General features: G+C 45.9%; 1 protein-coding gene across 1 annotated transcript in view; it reads left to right on the top strand.

Annotated features, from left to right (window-relative positions):
• Positions 1–14,052, top strand: part of LOC135228542 (voltage-dependent L-type calcium channel subunit alpha-1D-like) — a 40,404-nt gene that overhangs the window by 21,318 nt on the left and 5,034 nt on the right. The window contains exons 7-13 of the mRNA XM_064275183.1: positions 13–120; positions 211–263; positions 2,550–2,696; positions 3,026–3,033; positions 4,696–4,937; positions 7,111–7,269; positions 9,069–9,179. Coding sequence (XP_064131253.1) covers positions 13–120; positions 211–263; positions 2,550–2,696; positions 3,026–3,033; positions 4,696–4,937; positions 7,111–7,269; positions 9,069–9,179 — 828 coding nt within the window. The remainder of the gene's footprint in view (positions 1–12; positions 121–210; positions 264–2,549; positions 2,697–3,025; positions 3,034–4,695; positions 4,938–7,110; positions 7,270–9,068; positions 9,180–14,052) is intronic.

Here is a 14,052-nt window from a genome sequence, read left to right as displayed (position 1 = left end):
TTCTCTCCCCAGCATGTTGTCCAGTGTGTCTTTGTGGCCATCCGGACAATCGGCAACATCATGATCGTCACCACCCTTCTCCAGTTCATGTTTGCCTGTATTGGGGTCCAGTTGTTCAAGGTAGAGGGCAGTGCCTTCAAGCTTAAACTCTGCAGCTAATTTCTTTAGGGAGAAACCTATTGAGCATTTATCTGTCTGTTTCGTATCCAGGGAAAGTTCTATCGCTGCACAGATGAAGCCAAAAGTAACCCTGAAGAATGCAGGTGAGTGCCCTGGAAGTGAGAATGGGAAATTTGGAAAAACAAATAGAAAACTTCAAAGATTTGCTTGTGCTAGATTTTCAGAAGTTTTTGTCATGAAAGAAAAGAGGCTTATATACTCAGTTCATGACTTTTGATGTTCAGTACGGAACCTGTATCCTGAAAGAAGGGGATACTGCATGGTTTAAAGTCAGGAAGGGTGTGCGCCATGGTTGTATTCTTTCACCATACCTATTCAATCTGTATGCTGAGGAAATAATCCAAGAAGCTGGACTATATGAAGAAGAACGCATCAGGATTGGAGAAGACTCATTAACAACCTGCGTTATGCAGATGACACAACCTTGCGTGCTGAAAGTGAAGAGGACTTGAAGCACTTACTAATGAAGATCAAAGACCACAGCCTTCAGTATGGATTGCACCTCAACATAAAGAAAACAAAAATCCTCACACCTGGACCCATGAGCAACATCATGATAAATGGAGAAAAAATCGAAGTCATCAAGGATTTCGTTTTACTTGGATCCACAATCAACAGCCATGGAAGCAGCAGTCAAGAAATCAAAAGATGCATTGCATTGGGTAGATCTGCTGCAAAGGACCTCTTTAAAGTGTTGAAGAGCAAAGATGTCACCTTGAAGACTAAGGTGTGCCTGACCCAAGCCATGGTATTTTCAATCGCATCATATGCACGTGAAAGCTGGACAATGAATAAGGAAGACCGAAGAAGAATTGATGCCTTTGAATTGTGGTGTTGGTGAAGAATATTGAATATACCATGGACTGCCAGAAGAACGAACAAATCTGTCTTGGAGGAAGTACAACCAGAATGCTCCTTAGGAGCAAGGATGGCAAGACTGCATCTTACATACTTTGGACATGTTGTCAGGAGGGATCAGTCTCTGGAGAAGGATATCATGCTTGGCAAAGTACAGGGTGAGCGGAAAAGAGGAAGACCTTCAGCAAGGTGGATTGACACAGTGGCTGCAACAATGGGCTCAAGTATAACAATGATTGTAAGGATGGCGAAGGACTGGGCAGTGTTTTGTTCTGTTGTTCATAGGGTCACCGTGAGTTGGAACCGACTCAACGGCGCCTAACAACAACAACAATGGAACATGTAAACTAGAGGAGAGAAAAACGGATGTAATAATTATTAAATGCCCCAACAAGCTCCGCCTGTAGCCATGGGGAGGATGTCTTCACAAATCAGACTTGAAGCTTGACTCTCATTTGTTCAGGAGCTGGCTACCTTCTTCTGGCAGATTGTCTAGGCTTCCTCTTGTCTTGCTCCTGCCAACCACATTTTGGCCATATTTCCACTCACAAGAATGGGCAGAGGAGAAGAAAGGTGGTAAATATCCACACTTCTTGTTAACAGATGTCCAGAAGAATATTAAGGCAGAGGTGGAAACCATCACTTCAGGTTTTGAAACTGTATGGAAGCACACTTTCCTTGTCCTCTAAAGATGTAACTGACAGGTTCAGCTGCTTGCATCACTGTGTTGGTTCCAGGGTTCTTTGTAAGCGTGAGGTGTGGTGCAAGGAACACCAGTTGCAAAGCTGACTGTGGGCTGTGCAACTCCAGAGGCACCATTCCCACAGGCGGTGGGGGGGAATGGCGCCCCCTGGAGTCAAGCGGTGCCTAAGCAGTGCGGAGAGACTCTCCTTCCCCTCTCCAACCTCTGCTTCCTCTTCTATAAAATAAAGATATTGGACTTTATCTCTTGGGTTTCTTCCACACGTGAAATTCTGTGAGGAATGTTGTGTGCCAGAAAGTATGGAATTTTCTTGGAAAAGAAAATCAGAAATACTGTTAGTTTGAAGAGGAAGACTTTGATTAGAACTAAAATGCAGATAAGAGTATACCTGGACTCATTCCCCAGAGCTTATGGAATTCTCCACTGCTGAAGCTTTTCACTCTTTGGAGTGCACTTTTACGCCATTGTGTATGAGTACTATTTCTCCTCAGCAGTTTTCACTTGCTAACAGACATACACTGGGTGTCTACCTTGTTGCTCTGGAGAATACACCTTTATACTAGTAGTGACTGGATGGTTAGTTGAACTCCAAAAAAAAAAAAAAACTAGAGCAGATTAAATGCAGGGAGAGAAAAAAGAAATTCAGACTGTGTGAAGCTTGGGTCTGGGGCCTGACTGGCAGGCTGAGTGTGGTGGCTGAGTGTGGTGGGGCCTCGAGCTGGAGATAGGGCAGATGTGACTGACGTACTGCTGTGTTCACTTTCCACATGTGAAGCCAGAACGAACCACACTTCTTTTTCCTCTCTAGGGGGCTTTTCATTCTCTACAAGGATGGGGAGGTCGATAACCCTGTGGTGCGTGAGAGGATCTGGCAGAACAGTGATTTCAATTTTGACAACGTCCTATCTGCTATGATGGCACTTTTCACAGTCTCCACATTTGAGGGCTGGCCTGCGTAAGTATAGAGAATGTAGTCTTACATTCAGGGTAGGGTCCTCTCTGCTTCTCTGCCCTCCTTGCTTCTTGGGTGGCTCTGGGCTGAGCCATCTCTTCTGGAATGGGTCCCATTTCTGCTGCTCTCCACAATCACAGGCTTTCCCTGTGATTTTTTAAATTTTAAGCTGCTTATCAATCACTTCTTAGCCCATAAACCAAAAACCAAACCCATTGCCATTGAATTGATTCAGACTTTAGCCACCCTGTAGGATGGAGTAGAGAACTGCCTCGTAGGGCTTCCAATCCTGCAGTCTTTACAGAAGCGGACTGCCACATTTTTTCCCACAGAGCAGCTGGTGAGTTCAAACCACCGACCTTTTGGTTAGCAGCTGGGTGCTTAACCACTGTACCACAGGGCTCCTTCTTGGCCCATAGGACTCCTCTTACGATTAGGTAAATGACTAACCTTTGTGATCAACTAATAGGACTCTTTGGATTTGTGAAACAGCAATGGTATAGGTCCCAGGCCTCTCAGTTAGCTCCTCAGGAGCTTCTCTGGATGGAATGGGGAATCCCCATTTGCCACAGGAACTCTTATGTCTGTAAAGCTGCCATCCCACTGTTCCTAAAGAAGGTCTTGATAGCATTCCAAACCATTCATTCATCCATTCATTCCTTCAGTCAGCAGGTCCTTACTGAGTAGTAGTATATGGTAGACATGGACTCTTGCCATTGTGCCATTTCTTTCACTGACATACTCATTCACTCATCCATAAAACATGCTCTTGATATCTGCTCCATGCTATGTTGTGAAGTTCTGTGAGGAATGTTGTGTGAAAGAAACAGTTATATAGACATGGTTCCTCCATTAAAGAGTCCAAATCTAGTCAGGGTATCAAGTGGTCCTACCAGACAGGAGGTTGTGGTATATCATAGATAGCATAAAGTGGCTGGGAATTTGATGGGTAAAGGAAGAAAAGTGGAAAGAAGGGGAAGGTAGAATACACAAGGGAGCATCTCTCATACTCTTATGTTACCCTCTGCCCTCTAAGTCTCCCAGACACCCCCAGCTCCTGCCGTCAGAACGTGTATATACATCAGGGCCTCTCAGGCTGGCAGAGCTCTCTGGATGCATGTGAGAGTCAGGGCTATTTGCAGGTGTTCCAGTGGAGTAAAGCGGGGGCTTGTTCATTAGGGAATTGGTCCTAGCAAGAAGAGATGCATAGAGTTAGACCCTTCATTCTGTAGAGGCACTGGCTGCAGCCTCAGGTTTTGAACACTGTGTTTTAGCAAATCAGGGTGGCAGCTGAGGGCTAACGGAACAAGCCTGGGACTTGGGATTCAGAAGAACTTGGCTCATCTCCTGACTGCCACTGAGGACGTGTGACCCTGCACACTTAGTTCCCTCTCTTAACTTCCATAACATGAGGATTATAGTAATGCCTGCCTTCCCAGATGAACGTGAGGATTAAGTGAGAGGACATGAGAGTGCCTAGCACAGTGCCACCCGTGGGGTGGAGGCCCCAGAAGTGTTGAGTTTACATCAGAATGAAATTTGGGGTGTTACAATAATTTCCGCCTCCTGTTAAGAGTTCTGCTGTACATATATTTAACTTCAGTGCATATTTCAGTTTGGAGAACCTCTCTTAGTTCTTTGGAGATAACCTGGTTGATTGCTTGTTGTCTTTGCCCGCGTGTACATAGTTTTCAGTTCTACCAATGTCTTACATGAGCTGCTCTTCCTCTCTTCTACCTGTGAATAGAAAGGAATGCTACTGGATATTTGTGAAGTCTTTTGGTTTTCATCCCTCAAGACAGTCAAATAACACACCCCAGGTGCTCTCTCCTCTAGATGCCGGGCTAACTGGGATGCTAAGGGGGAAGCCCCAGAGACTTGGCTTGTGTCCAGGGGCCTCGGAGTGGGCTCCCAGCAAGGAGTTCGACAGTCATCGGTCACAGAAAGAGTACAGAAGAGGACGATGCCTGGGAAGGCAGCAGGGCTGGGCCATTGGGCTGAGTGGGGTTGGCAGGTGCTCACTGGGTTTCTTTGCTCTCCAGATTGCTGTATAAAGCTATTGACTCAAACGGTGAGAACGTCGGCCCGATCTACAACTACCGCGTGGAGATCTCCATCTTCTTCATCATCTACATCATCATTGTGGCTTTCTTCATGATGAACATCTTTGTGGGTTTCGTCATCGTTACGTTTCAGGAGCAGGGAGAAAAAGAGTATAAGAACTGTGAGCTGGACAAAAATCAGGTTAAAGTCACACACTGTTTGGGCTTCTGTCCCTTGAGCAAGAAAACAGCACCTTCTGTTTTGGCTGTTTTCCCCATGCACAGAGAGGGGTGCCCACCTACTCTCTGTCCCTGGTGCTTGGGGCCTGTTCAGAGCACATTCTGAGTCAGTTTGAGTCATCACTGCTGAGAGATAGGTTTCTAGGTACATATTAGACTTTGTAATTATGAAATCTATTCCCAGACCTGTGGATGAAAAATCATAGAAGGCTTAGGTCACCTTTTGTGGTCATGACCTACCAGTGACAGCCTAGAAACTTACTGAGTGGTATGCCCAAGGGCAAGGAAGCACCTGCCCAAACTTCCACAGTCCCTACTAGGAGAAAATCTTTTATATCCACTTTGGGCAGGGTTTCTCGGCCTTGGCAGGATTGAGACTCTGGGCTGAATAGTTTCCTCTTGTGCATCCTGTGCATCGTAGGCTGTTCAGCAGCATCCCTGGTCTCTGCCTACTAAATGCTGGCAGCATTCCCACCAGTTGTGACAACCAAAAGCAACTCCAGACATTTCCAGATGCCCCTGGGGAGCAAAATTGCCCCTGATTAAGAACCACTGAATTGGGGGAAGTACCCTATAACAGCACAGGAAAAGTCACTCCCTTTGAACTTGGGACTAAGGTAGCTGTGGTATCTTTCACTCTTTACCCATCTTGTCTTTACCAGTCTGATAGAGGTAGGGGTGCTTGGCTCTGATTACATGATAATACGAGGGAGTCAGGAGACCTGAGTTCTAGTCCTGCTCTACCTGGGCCTTCACTATAACTTTGGGTGGATCTGGGGCTTGCTCCCTTATTTCTAAGTTGAGGGCATTAAGGAGTTTCTCTTCAGAGGTTCATTTCAGCCCTAAAAAAAGAGTCTGTAAGATCTAGATTCTGTTCTGGGAGTCCCCCCAGCTGCCCGCCAGGTTCTCTATCTTTGTTCTGATAATGACTTTAGTGGGCAAGAATGATCTGCCTGCCAGGACTCCTGAGGGGAAGTGACCATGGTATGATGAGGCGGTCTGTCCTGTGATGCACTTGTGCCCACTCGGGGAGATGTGAGGGCAGTGCTTGCTTGGCTTATAGGAAGATATTACTTTGAGTTGTCCAGGTGTCCCTTCAGATTCCACCAGTGACAGTCAGAGAAAGGACTGGACCAGCTCTTTGGCTACTCAAGGAAAAAGAGTGTCAGGGCAAGACTCAGGCCCAGGCCAGCAGGCCTGGCCAGAGGTATAAGCGTTGACGTCCAGAACAGGCTCTAGTAGGGGATTCCTGGAGTCAGAATGCGAGGCCAGAGCAGGGCCAGATTCCCATCTGAAGTCAGAACTGAGAATCAAAGCAGGAGGGTAGGTAGCAGGCCTAGAATCTAGGAACAAGTAGGACCTTGATTCTGAGCGGGAGACACCCTCTGACCTTGCTAAAAGAATAGACCAGCCTCAGCCCCCAGGGTGGGTGGGAAAGAGAGTGCTCTGGCTAGATCCCCATCTGCATTCAGTTCAGCTATTGTTCCTGGCAGAATCTGGGGGATTCTAAGATGAGCATGACAAGGACCCTAGCCTCAAAATCTCCTGGATGGACACATAGTGCATCATAAGACAATTATGGTTAACTCGTTCCAGCTCCTGAGAGGTGCTCCCTGTAGGTTCATCCTGCGGAAGTTGTGGGCCGACAGCCTCAGGCAGTGATCCCAGCCCGTCTGGTTCTTGAGGATTTCTGTGTCTCTCATTATTGGGCTTCCTGTCTTGGATAACAGCATAGGCATGAGAGCTAGAGATGTAATCCACCAGTTGAGGAGAAAGGAAATCCTAAGGCCTGGCTTAAGTCCTTACTTCTCTGTATATTCACTGAAGGATTTCAGGCAAGACAGGTAAAAGCTCTGGGCCTCAATTTTTAGTCAGTGAAATGGGGGCCAAATGGGTGTTCTGCTTACCCCCAAGGTGGCTACGAGGATCAGATGGGGTAAAGGAGGAGGGACCCTCTCCAGTGACTCTGAGCAGTGCCAGTGGGAAGAACGGTGGTTGCTCATAGCAGTTTGCACCAACATCCATGGGCACTTCTGAGTAGGTGTTGAGTCGGCTCTTTCAGAGAAGATGTGAACTGTGTTCTCTTTCCGTAGAAACGCGCAAAACTCTATTTTTGCTCTTTTCTGCCGTTGCAGCGTCAGTGCGTTGAATATGCCTTGAAAGCTCGTCCTTTGCGGAGATACATCCCGAAAAACCCCTACCAGTACAAGTTCTGGTACGTGGTGAACTCCTCGCCTTTCGAATACATGATGTTTGTCCTCATCATGCTCAACACACTCTGCTTGGCCATGCAGGTAAAAATGGAGACAACTGTAGGGATCAAGTCTGGGGCCTTCTGCACAGCCCCATGCCTCAGTCCTGAGGATAGAATGCAACCCTGCTTGCAGAACAATGGGGTTGATTTTCTGATGAGTCTGGGCTACATACAGTCTGTCCAGAGCTCTATGCTAGTTAACAGTTGTTGTGGTAGGAGTTTAAGATTGCTTTTTGTTTACAAGGTAAACAGCATGATGGCAGGTTATATTTTTATGGAGGCTGAGTGTGGCATTCAAGTCTATAAACATGTATTATGGACCTCCTGTGGCCAGGTACTGTTGGGGACTCAAGCTCTGGAAGTAGATAGGAGTTTCAGTTCTAACTTTACTCCTTACCAGCTGGATGGCCTTGGGAAAGTTATTTAAATTCCTTGGACCTTGCTTTCTTTATTGGTAAAATGGGGGTGTCCATTGTATACCTCAGAGATGAGGGTCAAGCTAGATAATTTGTGTTAGTCACTTAATTCTGGGACTGACATAGAGTGAACACACCAAGAATAAGTCACGTTTCGGTCCTTAAGGAGCTCTCAGAACGGTGGTGGAGAATTTCCCAGTTTATGAAGAATCCATACTTGACCTGACCTGCATTACAGTTAACTTCTTGCTCACAATGGGGTCCAACAATGCAACCCACTTTAACTGGCTGAGTTGAAATACAGCGTGATATTAACAGTGAACATTTCCAGAAGTTACGTTGTCCAGTAGATACTGCATTAGGACAGAAGGCAGAGGCCAAGGTCTCTATCTAGTTTTCTAGCCAACTTTAAGAACTTGGGTAAAACAAATTACCCCTCAGTTCTGTCTGAAAAATGAGTCTAAGGATATTGTTATTGTTATTAGCTGCCATTGAGTTGGCCCCCGACTCATGGTGACCCCCCTGACTCATGGTGACCCCATAAACAACAGAAAGAAGTGCTGCCTAGTCCTGCACCACCTGCATGATAGGTTGTGGATCAGACCACTATGATCCATAGAGTTTTCATCGGTTGATTTTTGGGAGTAGATAGCCAGGCCTTTCTTCCTAATTTGCCTTAGATGGACGCTCTGCTGAAACCTGTTCAGCCTCATACCAAAACACAGCCTCCGCTGAAAGACAGGTGGTGGCTGCAGTTGAGGTACGTTGGCCGGGAATTGGACCCAGCTCTCCTGCATGGAAGGCAAAGAAGGATTCTGCCACTGAACCCCCACACCGTTAGGTCTAAGGATAGTCAAGGAGAAAATTGGGGGCACTTTTCTTAAATTTAAGAATTCTTTATGAATGAGAGGGACCATATGCTGATAGTGTTTTGTGCTGAGGGAAAATGTGAATTCAAGGTAATACCGCCTTTTGTTAAGCATAAACTAGCGCTTCTGTTAAAGCCATTAATGTGAATGGCATAAAATTTATCCGTAACCAAATTCTACCTTTATTCACAGACGTTTTGGTGGTTTTTGTATAGTGTCTTGATCTAGCCCTGACATATAAACGCTACCTGAAGAGAGGGTGACTTCTCTTTTTCCTGAACAGAGAAAACGGATGTATTTTCCCCCTTTATTATTAGATCGTAATCTCCCCATTCACCTTTGTCTCATCAGTGAATTTTTGCACTTTGTGGGGAGTTAGCCACGGGACTTGGACCTCTCAGTGCCCATCAGATCAAATCATTGAGAGAGGCTTGGAGAGGTTGCCTCCGTATCTGAGCACAAGACACCTGCAGGGACTTAGAGGGCTGGGGAGCTTTCGTCTAGAAATCTCTGGAATGGGCATCCGAGAACCATGCCTCTGTTTTCCTCCACAGCACTATGAGCAGTCTAAGATGTTTAATGACGCCATGGACATCCTGAACATGGTCTTCACTGGGGTGTTCACCGTTGAGATGGTTTTAAAAGTCATTGCATTTAAACCTAAGGTGAGTTGCTGAGCCCTCTTCCCAAAGGCTGTTGCTGAATCCTCAGAGAAGCACCCACTTCCTGTTAGTCTTGTGTTACTGCGTTGTGCTGAATTGCTCTAGTTGCTAATTGGGTTATCACCTTAGAACATTAAAATCTGATTAGGGCATCTGTATACATGTGGGAAAATAAATCTGCAAAAACAATTCTGAGAAAAAGGAGGGAGGAGAGAATTGGGAATTTGTAAAAGGGAGATTGTTTCAAAACCTGATTTTCTGTTTCTAGAACAGCATGATCATGCTGTCTCAGAGAAAATTGCCTCATTACTTGAGTCCTGGAAGAAGTAAATTTTTAACATACTCCATCAGAAAGAATAGAATTGGGCCCTGATTTCACTTTCAGATTTTGAGCATAAAGACTGGTTGTATTCGTTCTTCTTGGTCTACGGCATTCTTTACACCTTTTAGGGACACACACCTTTTTAGGGAAGTTGTAATACCAGCTGCAGACCTCTCGTCCATACCAAGTGAGAAACCAGGATCCCCTAGACTGCTTCAGGGTCTTTTGTTTAATTCAGAAAAATTTTCACTTTAAAACAAAGCAAGACATGAAATTTGTTAAATTTTGTTAGACTACTTAGCATACTGTGTCTCTGCAAAATGAGGATGCCAGCAGCCGTATTTCATAGGGTTGTGGTGAGAAGCAGAGAATTATTCCATGTGCAGTGCTTAGGAGACTGCCTGGCACGTAGCGCGGTGCTATCCAAGTGTCAGTTACTGCTGCTGTCACCCTCACCATCAAGCAGCGACATTCCCTCATTCTAAAACCCGAAGCAGAGGAGCAAATCCTGGCTGAGCTGTGGGACTCCTGACCCTCAGTTTCTTATAAAGCAGAGCCCCAGACTGTCCGAGTTAGAGAATGACAGAGTTCAGTGACCCGGTTATTTGTTTAACTGTGCGTAAGGCAGCCAATAAGACTAAGCAATACGTAGGTTACACAACGGATGGGTTCACATACTCCGTAGTTACCTGGAATTCTGATTCAAAACTGTTCCTTTCTTTAATTTGAATTAACTTCTGTGCGATCTATATCAGATCTTTGTGGACCAAAAAGAAAGGACACTAGTAAGTGATGAATTGGGGTGATTGCAGTGGGGTCACATTCGGCACTTCATGCATGGCCGGACGTTATTTACTGTGACTTGTCCAAATCTACGTACATAAAGATTTCCTCCTTCTCCCAATTCATTTTAACTTCCTTTGGGATTTTGGTTTGCTTCCCTCTCACCTTTGCTCCTTTGAACAATATTTGTCTCTACTGATGGAAAGGTTGTAAGTCAGAGTATTGAAAGTACTTGAGAAATGCAATCAGAACGTTTCCTAGACGCCCTGTGCTGTGTCTTCCCTCGCCTAGGGATTGAGCTCCAACGTTTTTGGAAGCTTGTTCCAGGCCGAGAAGAAAGCATGCTCACCCACAGCGTGCGTGCGTGTGTGTGGGTGTGGGTGTGGGTGTGCACGCGCACGCGTGTACGCGTATGCTTCTAGCAGGCCATTGCATTGGTTATCCTGTAGCACACTGCTTTTCCCAGTAAATTGCTGACACCAAACCAAGGAGAGCCCAGTGACGTGAGAGCAGATCAGTGATACCAAGGAGGAAATGAGTTGCTAATTTATAATCAGCTCTGCTAGATCAGAATTGTAAAATGGGTGATTTCCACTAGAAATTGTGCTGCTTTGTCATTTTACTGAGCAGGATATTTTGGTAGCATAAGATAACCACAGATTACAATTGATAGAAGTTTTGAAACAACAATAACGGCATCTCTATGCCTGAAGAGATTGTTGCTATGTTTGCTGAAGCCAGGGCAGATAGCTTTTCTACAGTTATGTGCCTGGAGGAGTGGGAGAGTATCAATTCACCGAGAAGTAAAGCTCTTTGTAAAACCCTCCCTGATATTGTTTCTTGTTCGTCTCTTCAGTATTAACAGACCAAACCTAAGTGAAGAAACAGCCTTTCACGTAGAAGTCGGTGAGGCCTCGCTCCTTCCTAATTGATGGGATAGTCAGGCTGAAGAATGGTGTTGTAAAAGTTAGAGAGGGAAGAATCTTCCAAGAAGAAGGCCACATGGACCAAAGGGTTGGGTAACTCTGGCACTTCATTTTCTTCTCAGGAAACACTGAAAGGTGTTGTGAAGAGTTTTTGTACAAGGGGCCTTATTTCCAGGCTCCCTTGGGGCATCTTGTCCGTATCTCTGTTAGGAGAAACAGGGGTTGTAGTATAATTTGTTTTGTAATACGAATACAGAAAGTGAAGCTAGACAAAATTCTTACTGGTAGGTGAGAAGGAATTTGGCGGAACAAGGGCTAGAAATGAGAAACTTGACCCTGAGGGCTACTTTTAATTAGCAGAGAACACGCGGGACGAAAAGAACGAGGTGAGATGGCCCAGCACCTACAGGCTAGGAGGGAGGGGGATGGAGGTAGGAAGCAGAGCTGGCATGGTAGAGGAGGCAGTGTCATTTCATGGGAGTTGTTGTCTGTGAGCACTGGTCAGGCAAGGGTGGAAGGTGGTGAGAAGCTGAAGAGAAAAGGAATGAGGGAAAAGCAAGCAGGTTATTTATTGTATCTGCTCCCCAAGGGAAGATCCACCAGTTGGAAACTGACCTCACGTACTTTAGATTGTGCTTTCTATTTGGAGCTGACTACGCCCCCACAGGGCTTTAAAAGTAGGCCAAAATTTAGGAATAGACAAGCCCATCCCCCCTCGCCTTTCCCTCTAGTACCCCAGGGGAAGCCACTGGAACTCTCCAGTGAATTCTTTTGCTCCAAGGAGGGAGATTCAGGAGGAAAGGCCTTTGTCAAAGTAGCAGCTCCAGTGGGTATAAAGAGCAGTTCTGTGGAGTCAGAGAAGGTCCTGGTTTGTCTCAAGTTCTCTCCTCAGGCTTCCAGATGTCATCTTCCTGGTGTTCCGTCCAACATGTGTTCTGGGCCAGGCTACCTGCCTTGGTTGTGGGCTTTTCTCCATCAAGCCACACTTTGTTCCCGAGTCTTAGTCTTTAAAGCATTTTGATCTTGATTCGACCTTGAAAAAGTCTTATTTATGCTCCTAGCCACTTGAGCTTGGAGAAAGTAAGAACAGTGGGGATTGTGTGAAAAAGAGAGTATTCTGGTGCTGTCCTTGTGCTTCTGGGCAGAGCTGCTGGTTAGTTTCACTGGGTCATCTGGTCCTGTCTGCTCCCAGGGCAGTGCTCTCTGTTACAGGTCCCTGAGAGGAACAAGGCTCCGTAATAAAGCCCCAGCAGTCTTCCTAGCATACATTGTCCACCTCCTGTGTCCTCTCACTTCTTCAGTGGTCATACGTTTTCTAGGTGATGTGTTTTAAAGCCAAGTAACACTTGAGACCAAATATTCCTGCCCATAACTAGAACTTTATGTTGGGTTTCTTCATAGGCTCCAGCCCCTCAGCCTGTGCCTTCCCTTCTCACCTTGCAAAATGCCCACATGCCCAGGGCCTCAGTGGTCACCTCCAAGTCCTCCAAACCTATACTGCTCTTCTCTCCCTCGAGACTGGCTGCTTTCTGGATGATCTCCCTGCCTCTGGCCTCGGCCCCTTTCCCTTTATCTTCTACACATTCCCTTTGTAAACCTAAAGCTGAACATACTACTCTTCTGATGAAATTCTGCCACTGGCCACCTATTGCTTACTCTAATTTTCAAAGCCCTCCACCAAACTCTGTTTGGCCCCTTTTACATTTCTGCCTCGTTTCCTGCCATTCCCTCTTCCTTACCTCTCATTCCCAACTATTATTGAACATGCTAGACCTTGGTATGCCCACATGCTTCTGCCTGGAAGCCCTCCTCTCACCCTCATCATCCTTTAAGGCCTGCCTGAGATATCCCCTCCTCTGTGATGCATCCCTCCCATCCCAGCCAGAGGCAGCCCTTCCCTCTGCGTGCACACCTATTAGGTGCTCACCATGGAGTGTCGTTATCAATACTTCTCCATTTCTGTCTCTGCATTAGCTAATGAGCAGCTATGTGAGTTTATGGGCTAAGTCATCTTCATCTTTGGGTCCCCAGTGCTTAATAAGATGCCTGATGCATGACAGTTAGTAAATATTGGTAGAATGAAGAAAATAATAAATGGCTGAGCCTGTAGGTGTAGCTTCTTGAGTTGGCTTGAGACAGTGCCTGTTTTTCTGTCATAGAACATTTGGACATAGGGACAGCGAAGAGTAGCCAAAATTGAATACGTTTTACTTTGTCCCCATTTGACCTTTGGAAAGGCTTATGCTAGTTAGAAAGCTGCCAGTTACAGTTTCTGCCAAGAGTTGGCACCATGAATCATCACGTGGGTGAAGTACTCCCTGAAGAATCCCTGGCAGAATTGGTAAGTGATCTGGTTGCTGTGGTAAACAGCAAAAGAGGCAGGTCACTTGTGTGGGCTTCTTCAGATCTGTAAATGCGAATCAGGCATCAAAAACCTGGGCTTGGGCTGCTTTTCTTGCTTCCCATTTCCAGCCATTCCACAAACGTTGTCCTACTACCACATGCCAAGCCTGTGCTATGTCCTGGGGGCCTAGGAACAATCAGAACCCAGAATCTACCCTCCAGAACCACAGTCTAGCAGAAGACAGACATTGACAATTGGAATAGGGTTCTTAAAGATAGAGCTTCCTGACCCTAATGCCCACATTAGCCTGGTTTATGATTTTAAATTTCCAGAGTCAGACATGTTTCTGAGTAATAGATATTTTTGCATGTGGTTGACTTGTTTGCTCTTTTCAGGCAGGTGGAGCTGGACAGAAGATAATAAAAATTTGACTGAAGGGACCCTGGCCTCAGAATTCAGCTGTAGGAGGACATGCGGTCATTGGCCAAGAGAAGAGAGCAT

Source organism: Loxodonta africana, chromosome 22 (genome assembly GCF_030014295.1).
Source record: "Loxodonta africana isolate mLoxAfr1 chromosome 22, mLoxAfr1.hap2, whole genome shotgun sequence".
NCBI lineage: Eukaryota > Metazoa > Chordata > Mammalia > Proboscidea > Elephantidae > Loxodonta > Loxodonta africana.
This window is presented reverse-complemented; position numbering and strand designations above follow the sequence as displayed.